Raw genomic sequence first — 27,064 nt, 5'->3', positions numbered from 1 at the left:
TACAAAATGTATTCAGAGACTAATACTATTACATAAAAGGTTTCTTTTTCCCCCTAACAACTTAAAAACCAATTTAAAAAAATTGGCTAACTTACTCACTACTGGGAATATATTCAAATATATTCTTATCCCTCCTTAAAGACAGGTTGTTGTTACACAAACATCAAAAAGTGCATTAAGTTAAAAAACAAAACTTTGGTTTAGTACAGCTAAAGTTTATAAAGTAAAGCACTAAATGATGTAAAAACCTATACACCAGAATATCAAATAACAACAAATGAACATTATAACTCAAAGAAAGCAGCAGAAAAATCTCACGGTCAGGTTGTTTTCCCATGAATTTTTGAACTCCATTCTCCCCTCCCTTCTCAAGCCCTACCCGAAACAAAATCTATCAGTACAAACTAAGACCAAGACATTCTGAATTGATGTTCAGCAAAATGCAGTTTGGCTTACCGCTGAAGGTGTTTAAGGAAAGTTAAGTTTGGTGTACACGCTACAGAGCTTGAGCAACCCAGAAAAACAAAAAAACAAATCTTACTGTGTTTACAGATCAAAAATTCACACTGAAAAAAAAAAAAAAGGACAGATTTGGCATTTAGTATAGAAACTTAACAATACATTTTAAGGTATACATAAAAGGCCAGAAATGAAAACAGTGATAACTAGAACAGCAGAAGCAACATGACCGAGATATACTTCGTTGCACAAGAGCCTACAGATTGACAGAAAAAAATACTCTGATTTCAAGAGTCAACTATATTACACCCTACTCACATATCACTAATTTCAAAAGTTCTTTGAAAGTGAAACTGGCAAAAATGGTACTTCCAGGATTCAATACAAAAGGCCAAAACAAAACCAAAAAATTGGCTGACGTTTATAAAGTAGCCTCAACAAATACGGGATTTTTTTCCTCCTTTATCATTCATATTTTTAGTTTTTTTTGTCAGCCCTTAAAAACAGTAGCTGGAACTTCTAAAGGGTGAGAACAATGCATTTGTGTCTTACATTTCCTCTCACTTAAAACAATAAACGATGAACACAGCACAACCCGTCAACAACACCCCTTAAAACACTGTCCTGACACAACTTGGGATCTGCTTCATGGTTCTTCAAGCTGGTGGTGCCTGTTTGCTAATTCAACAAATACTTGCTTTTGCTTATGAAGATCTGGTCCTTGGACAAACTATTCACAATGCAGGAGCTCTAAAGAAACCTAACTTCTCAGCATCCTTACCTACTTCCCCTGAAAAACACAAAAGAGGAGCTTCTAAATTGAGCTTTCTAAGACTCACAATTTGAAATGGTCTGGAATGGTGGATAACATTTTTAAGATCTAACTCAGCGCACACTTCTATAGAGGTAGTAGGCACCTCTGGTAAATCACAAGGACTGCCCTGGTGCAAGCTTCTGTGTTCTCCTCAAAGCTAAATCAGCGCCACCAATGAGAACAATTTCAAAATTCGTTTCATAATAACTCTCTTACGATCAAGTTATAAGTCACACCACCCAAGTTCTGAAGCAAACAGAAAACCAAGTCAGTCAGGAGCTACCCTCACTGTATAAAACTTACAGAAAATGAAAACAAGACAACAACACATTAAATGAGAACTATATAGCTAACATTTTGGTCCAGCGTGCAGGATGCTATCACAACTGCTTCATCAGTCCGACAGTTGAACCAATTTCTATGTTGAGAAAAGACACAGGTATACTACCATTTCTCTATGAAATATATACATGTCTCATATAAACACCCCCTCGCAGGAAACACTGATTTTTATATTAAGTTGTCTTTGTGAAAACCATTTTGCATCAAATTACAAGTCACTGTATACCTTAAATCGCTTAAGCCAGTATTTAGATGTCTACATAGAGAATGACAGCATTATACAAGAACACTTCAACTGGGAATTGGATGAACAATGTTCAAAGTAAAAAGAGTTTTTATAACCAAGCTGTACGGACATTCGGGGGCTTAGGTCTTAGCAACAGGCCGCCACCAGTTGTGTCAAAAGCAGATCGCTCACTCTTACAGCTGAGGCCACTGGTAGCACTGGATGTCCTGGAAGCTCCTTCTGAAAATAGACAAAGAGCAAGAAATTATCTGAACTAACTAAATACATAAATCATCATCTGATACACTTCCTTTCCTAGTCTGAAGCCCAGATTAAAATAAAACTGCCTTCTCTATCTCACATGTGTTTTTAATAGTCTAATTCTATTCTCAACCAGGAATGTACTTCAGAATTCCCTGTGGAACTTAAAATAACAAACATAACCAAACTCTATACAAGGGCATTTTGATGCAAAAGATTTGGGGTGGGAATAAGTGTTTTTAAAAGCCTCTCAAAGGATTCCAGTGGGAAAAATAAAATCTCTCTGTATAACCATTCACACATTTGTTCAACAAATAATTTTGCACATTCAAGGCATGATATTAAGTGTAAGTTATTGGAATAAGATGCTGTCTTAGCCACTAACTCTACCAAGGAAGTGATGCGTGAAGGATGAATGAATGGAATTAAACTAGTTATCTGAGTGTTTAAGACTACAGGTGGTTCCAACTTTCTGTTAGGACTAGCTTTGACAGACTTTGTAGCTTAGAACATATACATGAAGTAACAGCACAGCCTTCTGTAGGGAAAACGGTCTGGCCTTTCCATGTGTTGTACACGCCAACACTCAGCGGCCACTCCCACCTATATTCTCTGGGTGCATAACGGATCATATACTGAGCATTAAGAGGGATTGATCTGAGGACTACAGATTGCTAATTCCTGCCTTAGTTACCAGTGAAGAAGAAGCACGCATTAGGGCCAGAAGATACTACTGAAAACTCTTCACTGGCTAAAGAGACTGCTTCAGCAACTTTTAAACAATCTATCTGTTCATTTCTTCCTTTAATTAACACACTGAAATTAAAAGTCTCTCCTCCATTACCTAAGAGACTACTGATCTTTTCAGTTGTTTAACCTCCTGGTTTCCTTCCTATGGTGCCATTATACGCAGTAAAAAATGAAACCTGAAGTCAAGTGAACTAACACAAAACAAGGCATGCCAGTGAAACACAACAGACTGCATTCCAGAAGTCAGCATTTAAAACTCTATCATAAGAACCAAGGTCATATACTTCTAAAAGGGAAAAGGGTACAAACAAGTCCAAAATACGTGTGCGTGTGCTTACTCAGTGAGCTGTGCTGGCTGAGAGTGGACCTCACTCGTCTGGAGACTGGGGATGAGCTGAGATAACCCATGTTGCGGTGATAGTCCATCAGCTGTTCTGAGCGTTTCATGCCAACTGTTGGCTTCACAGCTTCAAGCCTTTTCAGAAAAGCCTTCATTTAAATGAACAATTTAAAAGCTAACGTTAGATAAATAGCAATAGTTTTTTAAAAGGCAAACACTTTCTAGAACCTGAAATTCACAAAATAAAGTAGAAAAGACTTCAAGTCACTGCAGAAAAAATATTTCAATAATAATGTGGAAAATCTGAAAGTTCCTACCTGTCCCATAGCTAACCAAAACCATTATGACTTTGACAACCAATTGGAGGCACAGCTCTCTTGTTAGGTTACAATCTTAGAAAAGGTGCTGTAAGTTGAAATACATTAAACCTTATTTTCTCATAGAAATGACATTATGGGAGTAATAATGCTAAGAGCCCAATGTTCAACCCTAGAAATGACCGTGAGCATATGCTTAGAGAGGAACTGACATACATACATTTAAGAGCATGAAATAATGTCATTTCTTTCAGCGAGTGAAGTGAAACTATAGACCATACTATAGGAAACTATAAAGTACCCTCGTTGACCTCTTCCCTTCTCCTTCTGCTAAGATTATTCAGGCAATTTTTCTTAAAAACAGAATTCATATTGTGTCCAAATGAATATATGGAAATCTGGTTTAACAAGAACAGTTCCTAATTTTATGAATTAAAAAAATTATCCCCTTTTGAAGTAAGGAAGTTCTAATACAGTTGGGTCTATATGTAGCAAGTGCGCCCTCTACTGGAGAAGGCTGTCCTCCTCACCTGTTCTGCATAGCACCACTCCTTTTGCCCGGAGGCTTGCAGCCTCTGAATTGCTAAGGAGCTGACCTTAGGGAACTGGAGCAGAGTTGCTTTAGTCATTATGCCTGTGAGCCATGTGAACTGGCCTCTATCGCTGGAGACGAGCAAATGAAGGATTATGAATCATGAAAATTACAAAGTATGGACCCTGGCTGTGCAGTACATTGGACACAAAAGTGTGTGTGCGCACATGTGCACCCTTGCATGTGTGTTTTTGACTACAAACAACCCGGCAAACAGGTTAAAAAGTGTATCATCTCACAATGAAGAACCATTTGAGCCAATGCGGCTCTATATAAGGGTTTGGTAGGTGGCTGGTTATACAATGAATACACAAAAGTTGATAGTTTACGAAAATAACCAATTAGAAAACAAAATGAAAAATTTCATTGCAATAACATAAAAAATATCGTTTTAAAGAAAACTACAAAACCTTACTAAGGTCGACTGTTAAGAAGGCTTGAGTAAACAGAAGGACATACCATAGTGCTAGATTAAAAGGTAATATTTTAAGAGTGCCCAACACTCTGCTATTAAAATACAAATTCAACAAAATTCCAACAAAAATTTAATTAAAAAAATTTTATAAAGAAAAAATAATCAGCTATTATGAAGAATAAATGCAAAGGACCATCCAAGAAAAAAATATTATAATTAGTTTTATTTTGCTTAATAAAGCAAATATTTGCTTAATAGAGTTAAGCATAAATCTGGACAATTACCATTCCTTACAATAACATAATAATTTTTATAATAAATTATGCTTATTTCACCATTTAGCTTTAAGCTACTTTTTCTGCTTCTTGTGAATTAAGCTTTTGATCCAGAGGTGCACTGTCCAAGGCCACAAGCCACATATTGTTACAGAACATTGAAAATGTGACTAGTTCAAATTGAGATAAGCTTTAAGTATAAAATATACAACAGACTTCAGAGACTTAGTATCAAAAGACGTAAAATATCTCTCAACAATTTTTTATATTTAGTACATGTTAACGTGTAATATTTTTTATTTAGTCAGGTACATATTATAGTAGAATAATTTCACCTGTTTCTTTGACATTTCTAATGTAACTGTTAGGAAAATTTAAATTAAACATGTGGTTTACTTTATGTTCTACTGTTCTCCAGTATGACAAATAAGATCCTACCATGAAATGGAGAAAAATATTGCTCACATATACAAATTACTAAGTAACAAAGTAAAAAGAAAAAACTAGTGGTAATTTTCCACTGCTTATTAAAATAGCTGAGATGTACAATTGATATGGGGTATAACAGAAGCTGTAAACAGAAGCTGCTTACCAGTTTTCATCTCGCTTGTATCTAGAATAGTCCCTAGACATTAATGGCTTCAACTTCTCAGAAGTAAACCCAAGTTCCTCAAAACAATAAACATAGAATTACTGTATGACCCAGCCAGTCCACTCTTAGGTACAAGCGTAAAAGGAACTCAAAGCTGGGACCTGAAGAGAGTCCTACAGTCAGTGTTCAGTGCAGCATTATTCACAATGGCCAAAATGCGCAAACAATCCACATGGCCATCGTCAGATGAGCGGGGAATCAAAGTGTGGCATATATACATACACGGAATATTATGCAGACACAAAAAGGAATGAAGTTCTGATACAGGCTACAACATGGATGGACCTTGAAAACATTATGGAGTGAAATGAGCCAGGGACAAAATGACCAAATAGTCTATTATTCTACTAATATGAAATATCCAGAATAGACAAATAGAGACAGAAGGTAGATTAGCGGTTACCAAGGGCTGAGGGGAAGGGAGAACAGAGCGTTATTGTTTGGCACAGTGTTTCTGTACGGAGTGATCAAAAATGTTTTGGAAATAAGTAGTATTTATTCACAGCTCAAAACATTGTGAATGTAATTAATGTCACTGAACCAATCACTCAAAGCAGTTAAAATGGCGAACTTCCCTGGTGGCGTGTGCATAAGAATCCTGCCTGCCAATGCACAGGACACAGGTTCGATCCTTGGTCCAGGAGGATTTCACGGGCATGGGGCAACTGAAACCTGCACGCTCTACGGCCCATGAGCCACAGCTCATGAGCCCCTGTGCCCTAGAGCCATGTGCTCTGCAACGAGAGAAGCTGCCACAGCAAGAAGCTCAAGCACCACAACTAGCAGGGAGTCCCTGCTCCCTGCAACCAGAGAAAGCCCGCATACAGCAACAGACACAGCACCGCCAGAAGTATATTAAAAATAAACACAGCAGTATGCACACATCAAAATAATAATAAGGAAGGCACTGAACATTTTAAAAAATTAAAATGGCAAATTGTGTTACTTTTATATATAACTTAAATGAATCATGTAATTTATCAGAACCCACTATATACTTTAGATGGGTATGGTATGTAAATTATACCTCAAAAAAGATGTTAAAAAGAAAAAAGTAATCCCAAAGCGAGGAAACCTGGATATGATTCTACCACCTGCTCTAGCTGTTTAACCATTTTCATAAAATGTAAAGGAATCCTGAACTTGCTAGAGAAATACGGAGAAAGTTATCACATAGTTCACTACCCACCAACCTCATTTCAACTTGTTCTGCTGTCATCTACTCCCTGCCATATTCAGGGTAACTCTCTTGACCAATATTTTACTATTTTTTGCGAATATATTACCCTAGCGCACCAACTCTTGGTGTTACTGATAGTAATAAATTCATAACAGTTACTCTTGCAAATTCAGGTTAAGTAGAACTGTACTGATGATGAAACATAATAAGGGTGAATTTGGGGAACTGTTCTAGGAATTTTAATAACAGCTTCATCACTTGTTTTAACTCTGAATGTATGTGTTCATTAAGGGTCTAGCTCGAGCTTAAGATGCTCCCTGGGTTTAAAATCTTGGCTCAGTCACTCGCTTAGCAGCTCCTTGTCCATGGGTTAATTACATAACCCTTTTAGGTCTCAATTATTCCACCTGTAAGATGTGGATGAAAATAAAGTATGTCCCTAAAAGAATTATTGTCTGGATTCAATAAGCTAATATTTAGAAGACACTTGGAACAATGCCCAGCATTAAAGAGCTCTATGCTGCTGCTGCTGCTAAGTCACTTCAGTCGTGTCCGAATCTGTGTGACCCCATAGACGGAAGCCCACCAGGTTCCCCTGTCCCTGGGATTCTCCAGGCAAGAACACTGGAGTGGGTTGCAATTTCCTTCTCCAATGTGTGAAAGTGAAAAGTGAAAGTGAAGTCGCTCAGTTGTGTCCAACCCTTAGCGACCCCACGGACTGCAGCCTACCAGGCTCCTCAATCCATGGCATTCTCCAGGCAAGAGTACTGGAGTGGCTTGCCATTGCCTTCTCCAAAGAGCTCTGTAAATATCAGCAATTATGAATTGCATTTTAAAAAGAAAATGATATGCTATGAATAGTAGCTTTTTAATGTGAAGATTTTCAACAGTTTCCATATATATATTTCCTAGGATATCAAAGGACTATTACTGTACGATTTTTAATAATCAATGTCTTTCATACATTCAAGCAGCAGGGCACCAAATCTGATCCGAGAATGTGTGTATTATTTAAAATAAATGATATATAAATTATTTTAGCTTTTGAGGATAAAATGAAGTAAAATAGATTTAGCTAGTGACTGAGTACTTTGCAGAAGATGTATGTATCTAATCCTTGGACACCATTTCCTGTATTGCTCTAGTAATTTAACAGATTTAGTCAAATAAATAATAGATCTTGCAGTATTTTCATTTAATACTCCCTTAAAATATAGTTTCCTGGATAAAAAAAGCACATACTGTTACCTTCCAGGCTCATGGCTCATCCGATATTTTATGCCACACAAACCTATTCCTACCTTTATATCATTTAGAAATTTTGGCTGTATCGGGTTTGCTGAAAGTTGGGCTTACAAGTCAGTACAAATGCACTTTATTTGACGACTAAAATGTTAGTCAGTCACTTACCAGATTTTCTCTTTCAATCCTTTGTTGTTCCCTCTGTCTGTTGAGAGCACTATGATACAACTTAGGGGGAGGACCAGTCGATCTCGGAATCATACTCTTGCTTCCCGGTTTCTCAGCCTGTCTTGACAGTTCTTTCAAAAGCCTCTGATTTTCCCGATCAATCTGCCTCACTTCCTCTCTTGTGAAAGAGTAGTTTTTCCTGGGTGCTACTGAAGGCTGATCAAAGTGATGTTTTGGTGGTCCCTTTTTATCTAACTGCAGAAAAGCTACAGAAGTGAACAACAAAAAAAGTGAGCAGAAGAAGGAAAAATGGCTAAATAAACAGCAATGTGATGGCATAATGGTATATGCTTTAACCTTTATCGACGGAAACGACATTAATTCATGATAAGGATGTAGGGAATAATTGCAATGACACCCAGACTACAATTGGGTAGAAAGAAAATTCAGAGGCAGCTTGAAGGTCTATGCTCACTGGGTTCTTTGGGAATAAACACTATACACAAAACCATGAAAACATTCTAATAAGAAATGAACAAGGCACTGGTTATAGACTGCAGGTACAATTTATGGAAAATGCTTTGGTCATGTTCATCCTCCTGCTGCTGCTGCTGCTGCTAAGTCACTTCAGAAGTGTCCGACTCTGTGTGACCCCATAGACGGAAGCCCACCAGGCTCCCCTGTCCCTGGGATTCTCCAGGCAAGAACACTGGAGTGGGTTGCCATTTAGAAACCTCTGGTGGATTGCATTGACACAATACTCAGTTGAGATGGTTTTTATTAGTCAGAAAGGCATCCCAAGTGGTGCACAAGATTCCATCTGCAATGCAGGAGATGGGGGTTCGAATCCTGGGTTGGGAAAATCCCCTGGAATAGGAAATGGCAACCCACTCCAGTCTTCTTGCCTGGGAAATCCCATGGATAGAGAAACCTGGCCGGCTACAGTCCATGGGGTAGCAAAGAATTGGATACAACTGAACGACTGAGCACACCAACATACATAATTCAAAAAATAAAATGTTCTCAGCAATGCAAACAATGGCCAGAAAATGGCAAAAGCAAACCTAGAATATTCTGGAACTTTCGACTTAACCTGAAAGTATTTTACTATACAAGATTTATGGTCTTGATATTGGCATTGTAACAAATACTTCTACTATAAAAGTCAAACTTTTGTTGCTGACTATACATAAGCCATAAGCTATACTTTATTTTTTGGGGCTCCAAAATCACTGCAGATGCTGGTTGCAGCCAGGAAATTAAAAGACGCTTACTCCTTGGAAGGAAAGTTATGACCAACCTAGATAGTATATTAAAAAGCAGAGACATTACTTTGCCAATAAAGGTCTGTCTAGTCAAGGCTATGGTTTTTCCCGTGGTCATGTATGGATGTGAGAGTTGGACTCTGAAGAAAGCTGAGTACCGAATAATTGATTTTTTTGAACTGTGGTGCTGGAGAAGACTTTTGAGAGTCCCTCGGACTGCAAGGAGATCCAACCAGTCCATTCTAAAGGAGATCAATCTTGGGTGTTCATTGGAAGGACTGATGCTAAAGCTGAAACTGCAATACTTTGGCCACCTCATGGGATGAGTTGACTCACTGGAAAAGACTCTGATGCTGGGAAAGGTTGGGGGCGGGAGGAGAAGGGGACGACAGAGAATGAGATGGCTGGATGGCATCACCGACTCGATGGACATGAGTTTGAGTGAACTCCGGGAGTTGGGGATGGACAGGGAGGCCTGGCGTGCTGTGATTCATGGGGTCGGATACGACTGAGCTGAACTGAACTGAACTGATACATAAGCCAAATGAACACCTTATATAAAAGGAGCTTTTAACCAAGAAAAATATTTTGTATACTATGATTATCAAATAAAATTTTTATCAACATGCTAAATTCTCAATCTTTCATATTATTAGAGCAATTTTCAGCAAGTCACAATTATTACTGAACAGTTATCAGAAATGTCTAAACATATTAAGCTTGTTTCACCTGAAGTTTCTGCTAAAAACGAATATGTTATATCAGATTAACAGTATGGCACCTTTGTTTTAACAATATCTTTCTAAAGTAACCATTATTTATTTTAAATTAATTATTTATTTGGCTGCACTGGGTCTTAGTTGAGGCATACAGGATCTAGTTCCCTGACCAGGGATTGAACCCAGGCCCTCTGCACTGGAAGTGTGGAGTCTTAGCCACTGGAAGTCCCCCACTATTTGCTTTCATTGTATCAGAGTACCTTTATGTTCATGGGGTTCTCATGGCAAGAACACTGGTTGCTGTTGGTCATTCTCTCCTCACTGGAAAAGACCCTGACGCTGGGAAAGGCTAAATGCAAAAGGAGAAGAGGACGACAGAGTGTGAGATAGTTAAGACAGCGTCATGGGCTCAACGGACACGAATTTGAGCAGACTCTGGGAGACAGTGAAGGTCAGAGAGGCCTGGCGTGCTGCAGTCCACGGAGCTGCAAAGAGTCACACACTTAACGACCGAACCACCACCACCACCACCTTTATGTACACTCTTTTACTTGCTTAGTACTTTTATGCTGCTAAAAGCATTTTTAACCCCATTTAAAAATGACTGGTGCAGAAAAGTTAAATCCTTTGAGCAAGGTCACAAAACTGTAAATTTACATCTCAACGCTTAAACCAAAGACGATCAGAGATTAAGGAAACTTTAAAGAAAATTATTAACAGTGACTTCCTGATAGGAAAAATTAGGAAATTAATGACTGGTAATTTGTTGAAAAGCACACCAAACTAATGATGAAACCTGAATAGGAACACATTTAGAAGGAGATATATATATAGATTATATATAATTGAATCATCTTGCTTCCAAGAAATATCCATTTTGTAGAATTGAATAAGATTTCTAGATTAATTTAGCCTTTAAAATTAAATTCTAGAGGGAATTAAAAGTAAGCTATTTTCCTAATGTCATTTACAAAAAGCTTTTATAAGTAAAATAAGGCAACACCTAAAAATAAAATAAAGGAAGGAATTCAAGCTAATTCATTTAAAAAAACAAAACGAAACAGCATTCTAACCCTGGATGGGAAAAGTGTATGTTGAGTGCTTACATACTGATGCTAGGTACATTAGCACATTTTCCAAAGTGGCTACTATACGTTTTAGTATGAGGCAACCTCCAATAAATGATCCACTGTCTTTCCAATTAAGATCTAAAAAAATGTCAATTTGAATAAAGTTTCAGGGATAAAAATATATTAATATAAATATGTATATTAGTTAAATTACACATTTAAGAAATACTGCTTTTCCCTAATCTTTGTTAATGAAACAATTTTGCTCAAACTCTGTACAGTATTTCAATATGTCTATTATCACTAGAGCCACTTCTTGAGTCAGTAACACCATTTACTAGAAGTACCAGCTTAACTTGCACCCAAACTGTGATACAGACAGCATTTAAAATGTTCATGTGAATACCATTAATGGAAAATTTATCCCAAGCCATATTATGTCCTTATTTACATTAGTTTTTCTTTAAAAAAAAAAAATCCACCCTGTAGGCATATTCAAAATCCCAATTAAAAAAACCAATGATATATGCTTTTAAAAATGATGTTTCAAAGGTTGGTTTTTTTTTAAGTCCCAACTCTTGTAACTGAGAGGTGATGATTCAAGGAATAATAACTAAATTTACTAGGTTTCTTTATCTTCTTTATGAACATCTTGTCAGATGAGAACTTCTGAAACATTCTTCCGGTTTCCTTCCTTTGCATCTGGGCAGGTCTGTGATGGCTCAGACCAACATGATACAGCCCAAGGCTGGGCAAAAAGAGACACAGATGCAGGCCACTCCCCCACCCCCTTGTCTCTGGAATCCTTGTGCTTGGGGCCCTGGGCCACCCTGTGTCTGGCTGACCCGAGGCTGTGAGTCTGACTACCCTGTGAGGACATCAAAACCACATAGAAGGGCTGTGTGTGGCGTGGGCTCTGTGATGCCAGCCTTCAGGTCATCCTAGGTTGCCACTTTACCCATCTAAGATTGTGATCTGTCATCAGAGCAATAGTAATGAACATACAAAACAGAGTACCAGGAATTGGGTACCGCTGCAACAAAAACCTAACATCTGCAGCATGAGCTTTGAGATCAGATAGTTAAGCAGAGCTAGAAAGGAGGAGACTGCTGGTGAAGCTGGTCAAGTGGCAGAATTTTAGCAACACTGTTGGCTATGACAGCAAAGGAAAATGGAAAACATACCTTCTGCCATTGGTGGATTTTGCTAAGCAGATCTCCAGGGAGAATCTTTAAAGTATCAATAGTTTATTTTACCACCATAAGACAGGATAGAAAACAGATGAACTGAAAAAGGAATCGGTCAGTCTTCAAGCAGAATTTACAGAGAATATCAGAGTTGAGACTTTTGAGGTTCAAAATTATCACTACTTCGGCTTCCTAGTCTCTCTTGGCAGAAGATTCTCAAAGTACTCGAGCTATAATTAAGGAACCACACCCAAGGAGCCACAGCTGCCCTTGGGACTTGATTTAACCCTGGATCACCAGGTGGGAGGGATCTTTGAAAAGGGGGAACATAGTTTTGTATTTGGGAGGAATGTAAATCAATGTATGGCCAGAGGGTGGACTGAAGAAGTTTTGCAGAGTGTCTGTGTTATTTGACACACCTCCCATTAAGAAGGGGGTGGTCTATGCCCCTGCTCTTAAATCTGGGAAGGTGTATAACCAATAGAACATGGAAGAAATGATGCCATGTGGCTTCCGATGCTAGGTCATAAAAGGTGATGAGGTTTGTGCCTTGTTTCCTAGAACACTGTCCCTGGGACTCTGAACCATCTGCACTGAGGCTGAGGTACCTCAAGTAGCCAGACCACAGGGAGAGGCCACGCACGAGCCCTCTGCTCAGCAAGTCCTGGTCTCCAAGTCACCCCAAGCCCAGACACTTGATGTGTGAGTACATCAGCACTCAGATGATTCCAGGCCCCACCTGTCAAGTCACCCCCACCTTTGAGTCTCTCTCTATACCCTAAGGGGTTTCCCTGGTGGCTCAGACAGTAAAGAATCTGCCTCCAATGTGGGAGACCAGGGTTCGACCCCTGGGTCAGGAGGATCCCCTGGAAAAGGGAATGGCTACCCACTCCACTATTCTTGCTTCAAGAATTGCATGGACAGGGGAGCCTGGGTGGGCCACATTAGTCCATGGGATCACAAAGAGCTGGACACGACTGAGCAACTATGAATATACCCTAAGTACTAGAGTGATTTGTTATGGAGCAATAGAAACTGCTATCACTTAAAAATATATATTATGTAACAGACAAGAAAAACAAAAAAACAAAAACCACAGGCCAAGTGCAGCCCGTAAGTGAATAGTTCATACTTTTTTTTTTTGTCTAACATCTACCAATCTTCCACGGTGATTATGGTTTTATCAATTTCATCATCTAGCTCTGTTTTGCTTTTATCAAACACTGCAAATCAATGGCTGTTAAATCTCTTTAGTGTACTTGGTCAGTTTGTTCATGTAAAATACTCTTCTTTGTTCCTTTCAGTGATTTTCACATCTCAAATTCTATTTTGTGTACTAATAAGACTGATATTTCTATTTTTTCCTTGTTACCTGCCTGGCATAACTTTTTTAAGCCTTTATTTTCATTCTTCCTATACTATTGATATTTTAAACATCTTTGCAAGATGGATTTGATTAAAAAAATTTATCCCCTCTGATAACACCTTCTGATAAGTCAAAACAATTTATATTGTTTGATCTCTTCTCACAATTTTATATCCTCAAAAAAATGCTTTTTTTTTTTTGTTGTTCTTTTCCCCCATTTTTCCCCTTTTGGAAGATTGACTATGCTAATTTATTTTTTCTCTAATAGCCTATAAATCCATTCTTCAGGAATAGAAGTTCTTAAACAGATCTCACACCAAAAGTTTACTGAGGACCCCAAATAATGTTTACGTGGGTTATATCTATCAATATTTACCATGTTAGAAATTAATGGTAAAAAAATTGAAAGATATCTGTTAATTCGTCTGAAAATAATAAGCCAGTGCTATGTAAATATCACATTTTATAAAAATAAAAAATTAGTGAGAAAAGAAGCAGAGTTGAACATTTCTGCAATCTTTTACAGCCTGCCTTAATAGAAAACAGCCAGAGCGACACAGCTTGGCCACGCACGCACCACATTTCACATGTCCGTGGCTTAGCTCTAAAAGAAAAACAAAAATATTCTTGGATCTGAAACCTTCACTGGGCAAATTCAGCAGGAATAATAATTTCAGAAACCTCAAGAAACACTGTATGCATAGACTGACCGCCACAATTAGTATTTAAAACACACTCTACTGCTATAAAGAATCTTTGGTGGGTTATACTGGTGACTCCAATAACAGATGCATCAAGAGGCAAACGCCACTTTGTTCCTGGGCCCGTAGTAGCCCTGAGCACCGCATAATGTATGGGCAGGTCCTGGGATCAGGGCTCCCCAGGGGGCAGCAGATTGAATAAAGCTCTAGTCCACGTGCCTACAGACTGAGCCACATTTTAGCTCTGTTTCCTAGTGAAAACAGGATAAGACTAGAAGGCAGAAGCAGGAGGCAAAGATTTATTGTATGTATTTCAGATGGCAAACCTAAGACTAATGGGTAACTGTTACAAAATCCAATTTCAGTGAAACTTAAGATGCATACTTCCTGACCGTTAGCACTGTGGACAGAAGCATCCCACAGTCCTTTCGGTAACAAATAGTGTCTAATGCGGGGATTCCAGCAAGGAATAAGATCCTGCCCTCTTGTTGCTTACACTAACTCCAGAGTCTCCTGAAAGGAAATGGGCTTTTGTGACCGTGAGGCAGGGGTGGGTGTGAAACTTCTGCACAGAATATTCAGAAAAGTACTTCTGAGAAGGTGATAGATAAGCTGAGGGCTGAGCAACAGGCTGAAGTAGCCTCTACAGAGAGAGGGGCCAACCTCAAGTGCAAATAGCCCACGAGTGCAAAGTACTAACATTCTATGAACAGTAAAGAGGTACTGTGGCTGCACCGAGCGGTAATCAGAGAAGGAGCTGAAGGCAGTAAACCTATGATGGCAAGCCATGGTTCAACTTTAACTGCACATTAGACATGTGCACCAGGCTCCCCACGGCAGAGCCTAAGCAGCAGTACTTAATAGTTTGTCTTAATAATTTGAGTAATTCTCCAAGAGATGCTCACCTACTTCCTGGGATGAAGAATCACTGAATAAATAGTCTGTTAGCCAATGAGAAGAAATTTGGTATTTATTGTTAACCTAAGAATAAGCCCACTGAAGAGTTAAGAAGGAAACTAGTAGGTCTGATCTACTTTTTAAAAGATCATTCCCACTGTTAGGGGAAGAAGCAGAGGGGCAAGAATAGAAAACTCAGTCTTGAAAGTTTTAAGAGATTGAATGAGCATTGATCAGGAAAGGCATGCTGAGTGGAGGCTTAGCCCCTAGATGGTAATAGGCAATGCCAAGAATCTGATTTTGAATTCTACTCTGTGTACTAACAAGATTGATACTTTATTTTCTCTTTCTTACCAGCCTGGCATATCTTTTTCAAGACTTTACTTTCTGAGTATTCTTCCTTATACTATCGATATTTTAAATAATTAAACAATCAATGAGCAACAATCAAAGAAAACCTATAAAAGAGGGGACATTCACAAGTGTCAGTTCAGTTCAGTTCAGTTCAGTCGCTCAGTCGTGTCCGACTCTCCGCGACCCCATGAATCACAGCATGCCAGGCCTCCCTGTCCATCACCAACTCCCGGAGTTCACTCAAACTCATGTCCACAGAGTCGGTGATGCCATCCACCCGTCTTATTCTCTGTCGTCCCCTTCTCCTCCCGCCCCCAACCTTTCCCAGCATCAGAGTCTTTTCCAGTGAGTCAACTCGTCGCATGAGGTGGCCAAAGTATTGCAGTTTCAGCTTTAGCATCAGTCCCTCCAATGAACACCCAGGATTGATTTCCTTTAGAATGGACTGGTTGGATCTCCTTGCAGTCCAAGGGACTCTCAAGAGTCTTCTCCAACACCACAGTTCAAAAGCATCAATTCTTTGGCGATCAGCTTTCTTCACAGTCCAATTCTCACATCCATACATGACCACGGGAAAAACCATAGCCTTGACTAGACGGACCTTGGTTGGCAAAGAAATGTCTCTGCTTTTTAATATACTGTCAAGGTTGGTCATAACTTTCCTTCCAAGGAGTAAGCGTCTTTTAATTTCATGGCTGCAATCAGCATCAAGTTGCTCCAAAACACATTTTATCAATCTATGAGACTCATTTGACTAAATAAGGGACTTATTTATGCCTGTCTATCAGGCCACCATATGTAAATTATGTAGCTGAAGATTTATTCTTTCAACTAACATTTCAAACAAATGAAAACAAGAGAGTCCTATTTACAACTTAAAAACGTTATCTTCAATTGCCCTAAAACCTAACCTGCAAGCTCAATATTTTTAGTTTTATGTTAACTAGTCAAAGATGAAGTTTGAGGTTGCTTTTACTTCACCTGGAATATATTGTTCCTTTCAAACTAAATAGTGGGTATAAATAAATTGAGACAGAAATACAGTAGTCAGGATTATCTTAATATCTTAAAAGTAACTAAAACTTGAATCATGCTATTTCATCAACTTGGTAATTATTTTCCAGTAATTCTCTCTAGCCTTTAACTTAAAATCTGAATTGTCTTCTACAGTTTACTCTGAGTTCTCTTAATTTGCCAGCACTCATGCCACCTTCCCTTCAACTTGGTGTTCTTGCATTCTTTCTCAAAGAAAGTGAAATATATCTTACACCCGTGTCCCCATCAAATGTAGGAAAACATCTGGCTCCCCTTCGTGCATTTATTTTATCTGGTCTCCAGGCATTCTGAGTTTCTAAGAATCACTGTGAAGTAGTTTCTAGTCCCAGTTGATCAGTTTTGCAGTAATATAAATAATGATATTCCAGATATCTTTAAATGAAATAATTTGGTTACATTATAATAATATATCCATGATCTCAAACAATAAAACACACCTACTAGAAAAATCAAGGCAAATTCATAGCATTTAATATTTAAGCTCAATATAATATTAGGTTTAATATTTAAATTCAATACACAGGACTTCCCTGGGGGTACAGTGGATAAGAATCTGCCTGCCAATGCAGGGGACAGGGCTGCAATCCCTGGTTTGGGTAGATTCCACATGCCATGGAGTAACTAAGCCCATATACCTCAACTGCTGAGCCCGTGTGCTGCAACTACTGAAGCCCATACACCTAGAAGTGGTGCTCTGCAATGAGAAGCCACCAAAATAAGAAGCCTGTGCACCCCAACTAGACGGTAGCCCCCCCCACAACTAGAGTAAATCCATGCAGCCAAAAATAAATTATAAAATAAACAAAGGCCCTATCTCCAGATACAGTGATTTAAAAAATAAATTCCAAACACAATGTTTAAAATTACCTTTTAAAAGATGATTCAGGTCCATTGTGTCATGTAAGACTTTCTGTTTGTATCTGTGGTCTAAACTGGAATCCAATGCTGTTGACTTTGAGGTGAGACCGGGTTCATGTTTTTCCTTCCCTTTTTTGGCTGCTTTCAAAGATTTCGAGTTATTTTTCAAATCTTCAGCATTTTCATATACTTCCTGCCTTACATTCTCTTGCCTTTTAACTTTCATTTTTCGGTCGCTTGAGGCACCCAGTTCAAAAGACTGAACTGGGCTGATGTCTGGGGTCGATAAAGGAGTGACGTCCGTCACAGTGTCTTCCGATTCTTCGCTGTCATCGCCAACCTCGGGTTTTGTACCTGAAGCGTGGGCTCCTGGTGATTTTTCCCCTGGTTTATATTTCGGTTTGGGTGACAAGTGGGTGGCGCCAGGGAGACGCTTCTTCAGTGATGGAGAGGAATCAGACAGGCCGACATCAGATCCGGAATCTGAACAGCCTGTATCGGAACCTGACGATGAGAAGGACACAGAGGAAGAGGAACTGCTTCTGGAATACTTTTTACTTAGGCTTTTCTTGAATTTATTCGGCAGCTTAGCCGACTTGGGCCTGACAGGATGCTTTTTCTCATCACCAGTGCTGTCCTCTCCATCTGTATAGCAGTCATGCTCACCGTCTTTTACAGTCTGGGGAAGGCTGTTTGGAGTGGGCAAGCGTATTTTATGTTCCACTCTAGCTTCACACACTTTTGATCTTGAAGAAGTGGTCGAGGATGAAGAATTTCCAGCTTGTGCATTATCACCTTCTACAGGGTGTTCCTCTGGAGGAGTTTTCCCATCATTCTCAGTTCCCTTCTCAGTAAGATCATCTTCCTTTCTTTGGAGTTCAAGTTTCAGGTCTACATTTTCCGTATCTTTGTCCATTCTCTCTTCAGTGTCATCATCCTGCTTGTCAAAAACTGAGCTACTGTCACATTTCTTTGCTTCTTCGAAGTCACTGTCAAAGAAAGAATGGTCCACTTCACCTTCTGATATGTCGTCAAACCGATCCATGCCGGCAAAAATATATCTGAAAAAGAGGAAAGTGTAACCATCAGACTAAGAGTAATTTCCAAATTACTCTTTTTATTTTTATACAGTAATTGCAAATTTTCCCAAACTAAGAAGTCTGGGTAATATATAAAGAGAAATATGAAAAAGAAAAAAGCTACCATAAAAACAGTAGCTCAGTGAAATGACAATGGGGGCTACAAGCGTAATGACAAGTTATACCAATGATCTGAACAATAATAAGAGATCATCAAGGCAAGCATATTACAAACGTGGATATATAGGTAAACGCCAAGGAAAAACTGACTTCCATAAAGTAAGTACAGCTAGAGTTTAGAATGCTAAGCCAGCCCAAACAGACATTATTCTGGTAGACTGGTCGGTTAAAGACTCACATTTCTAGGGGAGGCTGAAGCTTCAAGGTTAGTTATGAAAGTCCCAGTTTGGTGGGATGGCCCAGCAGTCAGGACTCCACCAGGAGCCTGCAGTTTAAAAGATGAGAAATGTGACCAAAATCTGAGGCATTAGCAACAGTTTCAGCTACTGCTCTTAAGTTCTTAAACTTTTTGTTGTCCCTTGGTGTGGCGTCTGTAGATTACGGCGTTTTTGCTTAACCCATGTGACAGTCACAGGTCACAGCTTCAGGCTCACAGTCTTAAAGCCAGTCATTCCCTTCTCCACTTTTCTGAGGTTCAGTCTTAGGGAGAGATCATTTCCTTGATGGTTAGTGGCTATGAAAGTGCAATTACAGCATTACTTTTTATACTAAAAAAAAAAACTTGAATAGAGGAATATTTTGAGCCCATTAAAATCATTATTTAAATCACAGGTCAGCAAACTACTGTGAATGGGCTAAATCTGGCCCACCACTTGTTCCGTAAAAAAAGTTTTATTGGGACACAGCCCCGTTCACAGGTTGAAGAACTGTCTCTGACAGCTTTCCCACTGCATCTGCAGAGTTAAGTAGCTATGACAGATACCACAGGGCCCACACAGCCTAAAATATTAACCAATGGATCCTTTGTGGCCCCCTGATGTTGGTGCTATTGTCAGCATGAAAAATGCATTAATACAAAATTGTTAGCTATACTGGATTAATAATACAATTTAGACATTTGGACAAAAAAACGAAGAGTTGAAAAATCAACAATCCCATTGCATTTTTAATATTTCCACTATTGTTATTGTGATAGTGTTCATGTAATAAACTAAGCAAGGAAGTGATGACAGGGAGTCTGCACAGTGAAAAAGAACCAACTGGGTCAGATCCTCAGGCTCAAAACTTGGTGCTACTGCTTCTCAGTTGTTTGTTCCTGGGCACATGGACAAGAAGGTACATCACAGCCCTGTCTGCAACAGAGCTCACTGAGAGAAAAACTCAATGTCCAGTCGGAGGAAGACAGAGAAGAGAAATGTTGTATATTATATACTGTGTATCAGTCAAAAATGATGAGCTGAGAGCCACAAAAATCATGTCTACCAAGAGAGAGGAATTGAATGACAATATAATCATGAAAAACGTAACCCACATACACACACACAAACAAAACAACACTGAACTCTTCAAGCGGACAAACATACATAAAATTCCACCAGCCTGGCCTGGGAAGACATGTGTTAAATATCTAAGAGTGTGAGCCTATAAAGGGAGGGAGGGGGAATGAAGTTGGAAAAAGGGACAAAGGGGAAGCATTAAGAACCGGTATTCTGTGATCACGGGTCATCACAAATATAAAAAGGTATGACTGATCACTGATCGTTATCAATCTAATTCTGCCCAAGTTCAAAGAGATAAACAACAAATCAAATAAGCTACCGCTTATTAATAGTGATTAAATTCTCCCCAAAGCTGTCCTTTTTTTGTAAGATAATTCACACTTTAAAATGTCACAGAATAAAAGAGCTGTGGTAGCTGTTTTATCCCACTGTTTAATGCCTTTAAGGATTAAAAAAATTTTAATACGTTTCTTCAAATTCTAAAATCAAACAGTTTCATAGCACAGCCCAGAGCAAATTTTCTTAGCCAGTTTAAAACACAAACCTTTTAAAAAACAAATCATCCAAATTATTCCAACTTCCGGTCCATCTGCAAAACTTGTTTACACTTTTCAGGAAATAAAATTACTAACCTAAGTCTCATTTGTATTAGTGTTGTTATTCTACTACTGCTGCTGCTGCTGCTAAGTCACTTCAGTCGTGTCCGACTCTGTGTGACCCCATAGACGGAAGCCCACCAGGCTCCCCTGTCCCTGGGATTCTCCAGGCAAGAACACTAGAGTGGGTTTCCATTTCCTTCTCCAATGCGTGAAAGTGAAAAGTGAAAGTGAAGGCTCTCAGTCGTGTCAGTTAAAACATATTGAGTACTTATATGTTGTTCAGTCACTAAGTCACATCCAACTCTTTGTGACCCCATGGACACCAGGCTCCCCTGTCCTTTACTATGTCCTGGAGTTTGCTTAAACTCATGTGCATTGAGTCGGTGATGCCATCCTACCATTTCATGCTCTGTCGTCCCCTTCTCCTCCTGCCCTCATCTTTCCCAATGAGTCTCTTCACATCAGGTGGCCAGAGCATTGGGGCTTCAGCATCAGTCCTTCTAATGAATATTCAGGGTTGATTGTTCGAAGTGCAAAAGAAGTACTAACTCACTGACTCTTGACAACAACTTTTAAGATATTTTGTCACTCTCTCGTAAGTGGGAACTTGCCTGAAGCCACACAGCTAGTTAAGTGGCCTGCCAGGATTCTAAAGTGGGCAGCTTTGAGGATCACGTGACTAATCACTGTTCTACTCTGCTTTAGAAATATGATCCTAGCCTTATGGAAAGAGAAAAACCAAGATCTTCCTTCTTTGAACTGTAAAACACATTGTTGTGATATCTATGATTTATTTGACAGTAAACAGGGGCCAAGATAGTAAAATAATCCCTCCCGTGGTAGGGAGTTTTAAGAGAAAGTGGGACTTGTTTAGCAATTCAGCTTTAGAAACAGTTCTTTTTAAAAAAGGATGGCCTGCCCAGTGAAAATTAGAAACACGTGCTAGTGTTTGCCACACATTTTGCTGGATATATTTGCCATGCAGCAGTTTTCCTCTAGCAAAATAATCTGGAACAAAACTCACTGGCATCACAAACTGAATAAACCAGTTCAGTTCAGTTCAGTCGCTCAGTTGTGTCTGACTCTTTGCGACCCCATGAACCGCAGCACGCCAGGCCTCCCTGTCCATCACCAACTCCTGGAGTCCACCCAAACCCATGTCCATTGAGTCAGTGATGTCATCCAAGCATCTCATCCTCTGTTGTCCCCTTCTCCTCCTGCCCTCAATCTTTCCCAGCATCAGGGTCTTTTCAAATGAGTCAGCTCTTTGCATCAGGTGGCCAAAGTATTGGAGCTTCAGCTTCAACATCAGTCCTTCCAGTGAACACCCAGGACCGATCTCCTTTAGGATGGACTGGTTGGATCTCCTTGCAGTCCAAGGGACTCTCAAGAGTCTTCTCCAGCACTGCAGTTCAAAAGCATCAATTCTTTGGCGCTTAGCTTTCTTTATAGTACAACTCTCACATCCATACATAACCACTGGAAAAACCATAGCCTTGACTAGACAGACCTTTGTTGGCAAAGTAATGTCTCTGCTTTTTAATATGCTGTCTAGGTTGGTCATAACTTTCCTTCCAAGGAGTAAGTGTCTTTTAATTTCATGGCTGCAGTCACCATCTGCAATGATTCTGGAGCCCAGAAAAATAAAGTCAGCCAATGTTTCCCCATCTATTTGCCATGAGGTGATGGGACCAGATGCCATGATCTTGGTTTTCTGAATGTTGAGCTTTAAGCCAACTTTTTCACTTTCTCCTTTCACTTTCATTAAGAGGCTCTTTAGTTCTTCTTCACTTTCTGCCATAAACCAGTAGCCTTAGGTAAATTTAAGTGTTAACCTACGTAATAAGAATTCAGAACTTTGAACTAACTTGTGACTCTCTATCCCAAACTAGTCAAGCTATGGTTTTTCCAGTAGTCATGTATGGATGTGAGAGTTGACTGTGAAGAAAACTGATCACTGAAGAATTGATGCTTTTGAACTGTGGTGTTGGAGAATACTCTTGAGAGACCCTTGGACTGCAAGGAGATCCAACCAGTCCATCCTAAAGGAGATCAGTTCTGGGTGTTCAGTGGAAGGACTGATGCTAAAGCTGAAACTCCAATACTTTGGCCACCTCATGTGACGAGTTGACTCACTGGAAAAGACTCTGATGCTGGGAGGGATTGGGGGCAGGAGAAGGGGATGATAGAGGATGCGATGGCTGGATGGCATCACAGACTCGATGCATATGAGTTGGTGATGGACAGGGAGGCCTAGCATGCTGTGATTCATGGGGTCGCAAAGAGTCGGACACGACTGAGCAACTGAACTGAACTGAACCCCAAACTAAGCTTTCAATCAAACCACCTTTCCAAAGACAGTGAAGAGTTTCCCAGGTATTTCTGGCAAGGAGAGTGACAAAGCTGGGGTAGCAGCGTACAATTTGCATCATATTCTGCTTGGTCAAACCACCTTTTGGATGAAGCACTTAGCTTTGAGTGCCATGGCAAAGAGTCTATAACCTGAGTTATGATTAATGGTTTACCGACCAAGGGCTCACAAAAATAAAAGAAATAACTAAGGGAAAGGGTGTGTTGAGATACTTGAAGAGTAGTGATATGAAACAAACTTGAGAGCTATTATTTGCAGCTCCAGAGGCAGAACTTGCATCAACAAGTAGAATGCATAAAAAAGCTGTTCTGAGTTTAACATTAGAATTGCTCAAAAATGCAATGAGCTCCCTTCAAGGATTATAAGCCATAAGTCATCTAGCCCCAAGTCACTAGATATTGTTGGAGCAAAGACTGGATGGCTATTTGCTGGGGTGCTGCAGAGGGAATTTGTGTGCCCGGAGGATATGACCTTTCCCAACCCTAACATGAGCTAGGCTTAAATCCCAAAGTCTATCCCTGAGCCAAATGACTACAGATACTTCTTTGAAATCCGTTTTTCACAGCTGTTTCCTGCCTTCCCTGTCTTCTTACCAAACTGGGAACTCCTGGTACCTTGCTCATCTTTATATCCTAGCGCCTAAAGTCAGACCCGACATATACTAGATATTCAAAGAATGTTTATCTGATGAAGGAGTTTGGAGTTAGGAGATTTGAGATTGAGCCAGCTATGTAGGGCTTTCCGGGTGGCGCAGTAGTAAAGAATCTGCCTGCCAATGCAGGGGATACTGGAAACATGGGTTCAATCCCTGGGTCAGGAAGATCCCCTTGGAGGAGGAAATGGCAACCTGCTTCAGTATTTTTGTCTGGAAAATTCCATGGAGTGAGAAGCCTGGTAGGCTACAGTCTATGCAGTTGCAAAGTTGCACACGATTGAGCACAGCCAGCTATGTAAGCAGAAAAATTACCTCTTTCACCTGAGTTTTTTTCCTGGATAGTTTTCCATAGCTGTCCTTCATTCCCTTCCTACCCCAAACACTAGAAGCAACTATCCCCTTATCTGCATTTACAAGATCCCTGTGAGTGTGAAAGTCACTCAGTCGTGTCCGACTCTTTGCGACCCCACGGATGGAGGTCTGCCAGGCTCCTCTGTCCATGGAATTCTCCAGGCAAGAATACTGGAGTGGGTAGACATTCCCTTCTCCAGGGGATCTTCCCAACCCAAGGATCAAACTCAGGTCTCCTGCATTGCAGGTGGATTCTTTACCATCTGAGCCACCAGGGAAGCCCCACAAGGTTCCTCTAGTCCCCAACAAATGTGAGCATCTGTCTCCCTATATGGTCACAGTTCATGAGAAGGGGTGCAGAGATCAGTGTCTGGGAGACTTTTCAGGTTTAGCCAAGCCACTCCAGTACTCTTGCCTAGAAAATCCCATGGATGGAGGAGCCTGGTAGGCTGCAGTCCATGGGGTCGCTACGAGTCAGACATGACTGAGCGACTTCACTTTCACTTTTCACTTTCACACATTGGAGAAGGAAATGGCAACCCACGCCAGTATTCTTGCCTGGAGAATCCCAGGGACTGGGGAGCCTGGTGGGCTGCCGTCTATGGGGTCACACAGAGTCGGACACGACTGAAGTGACTTAGCAGCAGCAACATCCAACAGATGGGTTATTGTAAGGACTTAAACATTCAGGTTTTTCCAGTAGTCATGTATGGATGTGAGAGCTGGACACTAAAGAAAGCTGAGTGCCAAAAAATGGATGCTCTTGAACTGTGAAGTTGGAGAAGACTCTTGAGAGTCCCTTGGACTGCAAGGAGATCCAACCAGTCCATCCTAAAGGAAATCAGTCCTGAATATTCACTGGAAGGACTGATGCTGAAGCTGAAATTCCAATCCTTTGGCCACCTGATGCAAAGAACTGACTTATTAGAAAAGACCCTGATGCTGGGAAAGATTGAAGGCAGGAGGAAAAGGGGACAACAGAGGATGAGATGGTTGGATGTCATTAGCAACTCAATGGACATGAGTTTGAGTAAGCTCGGGGAGTTGGTGATGGACAGGGAGGCCTGGTGTGCTGCAGTCCATGGGGTTGCAAAGAGTTGGGATATGATTGAACGACTGAACTGAAACATTCAGGTGACTTAATGAATGGAAAAAATATCCAACTATCCCAACCACTAAGCAGTCCTTTTGATAACCTTCACTTCAGTTAGTGAGATTCAATTTACATTAAAGAGTAATAAAAATATGGACTTAATAAGATAGTAAAGTTTCTCTTTACAACATATTGGGAAAGCGTAAAAATCAAATGACAGTTCATCAGGCTGCAATAACCCTGCTGGTACTCAATGAGGACAAATACTTGCCAAAGCTGCCCAGAAGTCATTTAGACACCCATGTTTCGTAGAGCCCTTGCAGAACCAGCAATACAAATACCAACGCTTTCGCCTTACATCAGGAAAACACACAAAGAGGAATCCGGCAATTTTAACTGTCATTTTAGATACTGGGACATGACGTTTCTGTAGTTAAGACATATGATTTGATCCAAAGAAGGTTAACCTATTGGATACCCGAAAATCTCAGCCCAAAGGAGACACCTGTCTTCCAGGATCTGACGTTCCTTACACGACCCCCCCAGGCTCCACGAGGTAGCGGATAACTGACATCCCCCTCCCGCCTCTGAGTTCAGGGTCAAGTTCCGCGGGGGTGGGCGGGGGAGACCTGAGCCAGGGTCTCCCGGGACGCTGGGGGAACGATCACATCTTCATTCACGGCCGACCCCGACCCCACGCCACCCGCGATCGCGCCGGCCGCGGACGCCTCCGTGTGGGTTACACCAGCCCGCCGACGGGCTGCCCGGGCCGCAGAGGCGGCGGGGCCCGGAGGGCTGGGGCGTGCGGCCCGGCCGGTCCGCCTTCCGCATACCGACCCTGTGCGCTCGCCGCCGCCTGGGCCCCGGAGAGGGGAAACGGATCCCGAACGGGGGCCGGGGGGCGCGGACGCAGGGTCGCCCGCGCGCAGCTCACCCGGCGCCGCAGCCGCCACCTCCTCGCGCCGCCGGCTCCAGGCCGTGCGCCCGCGCGCGCGCTCCCGCAGCCCCTCCACGCGGCCCCGGCGGCCGCCCGCGCTTCCGGGGGCGGAGACGGCGGAACGGGAAAGGAGGTCGCCCGGGGCGGCTCCTCTGGTCCCGCGGGAACCGGGCGGCGCCGGAGGCTGCTCGCGGCGGGCGTCACAAGCGCGGCGGGCGGGCGCTCCCGGGCGCGCGGGCGGCGCGGGGCCTGGCCAGCGGGCCCCCTCTCGGACGTGAAGGCACGCGGGAGGAAAGTGACCTTCGGACCCTCGGTTGTGTCCTGCCTGCACCGCCAAGGTGTTAACTGCTGCCGCCTCTGCTGTTAAAAAAAGCCGCTTTGATGGTCTTGTGATGTTGTACCCAAACAGCAACAGTAACAATAAATATGGAGGCAGCTGATATAAATATGCTTATATCAGCAAAGTTCAGTTTAAACAGCCCTGTGGTCCAGGGGCTGGTAAACACGTAAGAAAGTCCTCCGACAACTGGTAAATGAGATGGGTAGTTCAAACAATCTGAGAAAAATGATCTCCATCCACTATATTGAATTGCAGCCCCTCTTCGTGTTTGAACTCGCAAGCACATAGTAGGTGCGCCAGAGCAGTGGCACCCCACAGATGCCAGCCTGCTAATCCCAAACCTGTGAATATAAAGCAATGTGGACTGTTCTGTGATTAAGGATCTTCAGATGGGAACATCAACCTAGGTTATCCCAGGTGAGCTCAACGTAATCCCAAGGGTCTTTATAAGAGGGGAGACAGGAGATCTGAGGTCAGTAATCCCTGGTGGCTCAGAGGTTAAAGCGTCTGCCTCCAATGCGGGAGACCCGGGTTCGATCCCTGGGTCGGGAAGATCCCCTGGAGAAGGAAACGGTAACCCACTCCAGTATTCTTGCCTGGAGAATCCCATGGACAGAGAAGCTTGGTAGGCTCAGTCCATGGGGTCGCAAAGAGTCGGACACGACTGAGCGAC

General features: G+C 41.2%; 1 protein-coding gene across 2 annotated transcripts; it reads right to left on the bottom strand.

The window, feature by feature from the left end:
- CFAP97 (cilia and flagella associated protein 97) lies at positions 1-26,156 on the bottom strand. Of its 2 annotated transcripts, none has more exons than XM_055416412.2 (5): positions 26,049-26,156; positions 17,516-18,567; positions 8,034-8,299; positions 3,191-3,341; positions 1-2,081 (listed from the first exon to the last, which is right to left on the bottom strand). In XM_055416412.2, exons 2-5 carry the CDS (start codon positions 18,549-18,551, stop codon positions 1,951-1,953), a joined length of 1,584 nt encoding a protein of 527 aa, XP_055272387.2. In that variant the 5' UTR covers positions 18,552-18,567; positions 26,049-26,156; the 3' UTR covers positions 1-1,950. The 2 variants fall into 2 exon arrangements, with proteins under 2 accessions (XP_055272387.2, XP_055272386.2); XM_055416411.2 differs by having other exon boundaries at positions 25,952-26,129.
- Positions 26,157-27,064: the final 908 nt, after the last annotated feature.

This window comes from Moschus berezovskii, chromosome 26 (genome assembly GCF_049115385.1).
Source record: "Moschus berezovskii isolate FMDL1 chromosome 26, NW_MosBer_1.0, whole genome shotgun sequence".
NCBI classification, from domain to species: Eukaryota; Metazoa; Chordata; class Mammalia; order Artiodactyla; family Moschidae; genus Moschus; species Moschus berezovskii.
The sequence above is the reverse complement of the archived record's forward strand: the minus strand, read 5'-3'. Positions and strand labels throughout refer to the sequence as shown.

Excerpts from the sequence above, each read along its gene's own strand:
- CFAP97 (XM_055416412.2), bottom strand. The coding sequence starts at position 18,551 with ATGGATCGGTTTGACGACATATCAGAAGGTGAAGTGGACCATTCTTTC. Across the intron at positions 3,342-8,033 it reads GGATTGAAAGAGAAAATCTG|GCTTTTCTGAAAAGGCTTGA; the intron begins GTAAGTGACTGA and ends ATTTAAATGAAG. Across the intron at positions 2,082-3,190 it reads CAGCCAGCACAGCTCACTGA|AAGGAGCTTCCAGGACATCC; the intron begins GTAAGCACACGC and ends GTCTATTTTCAG.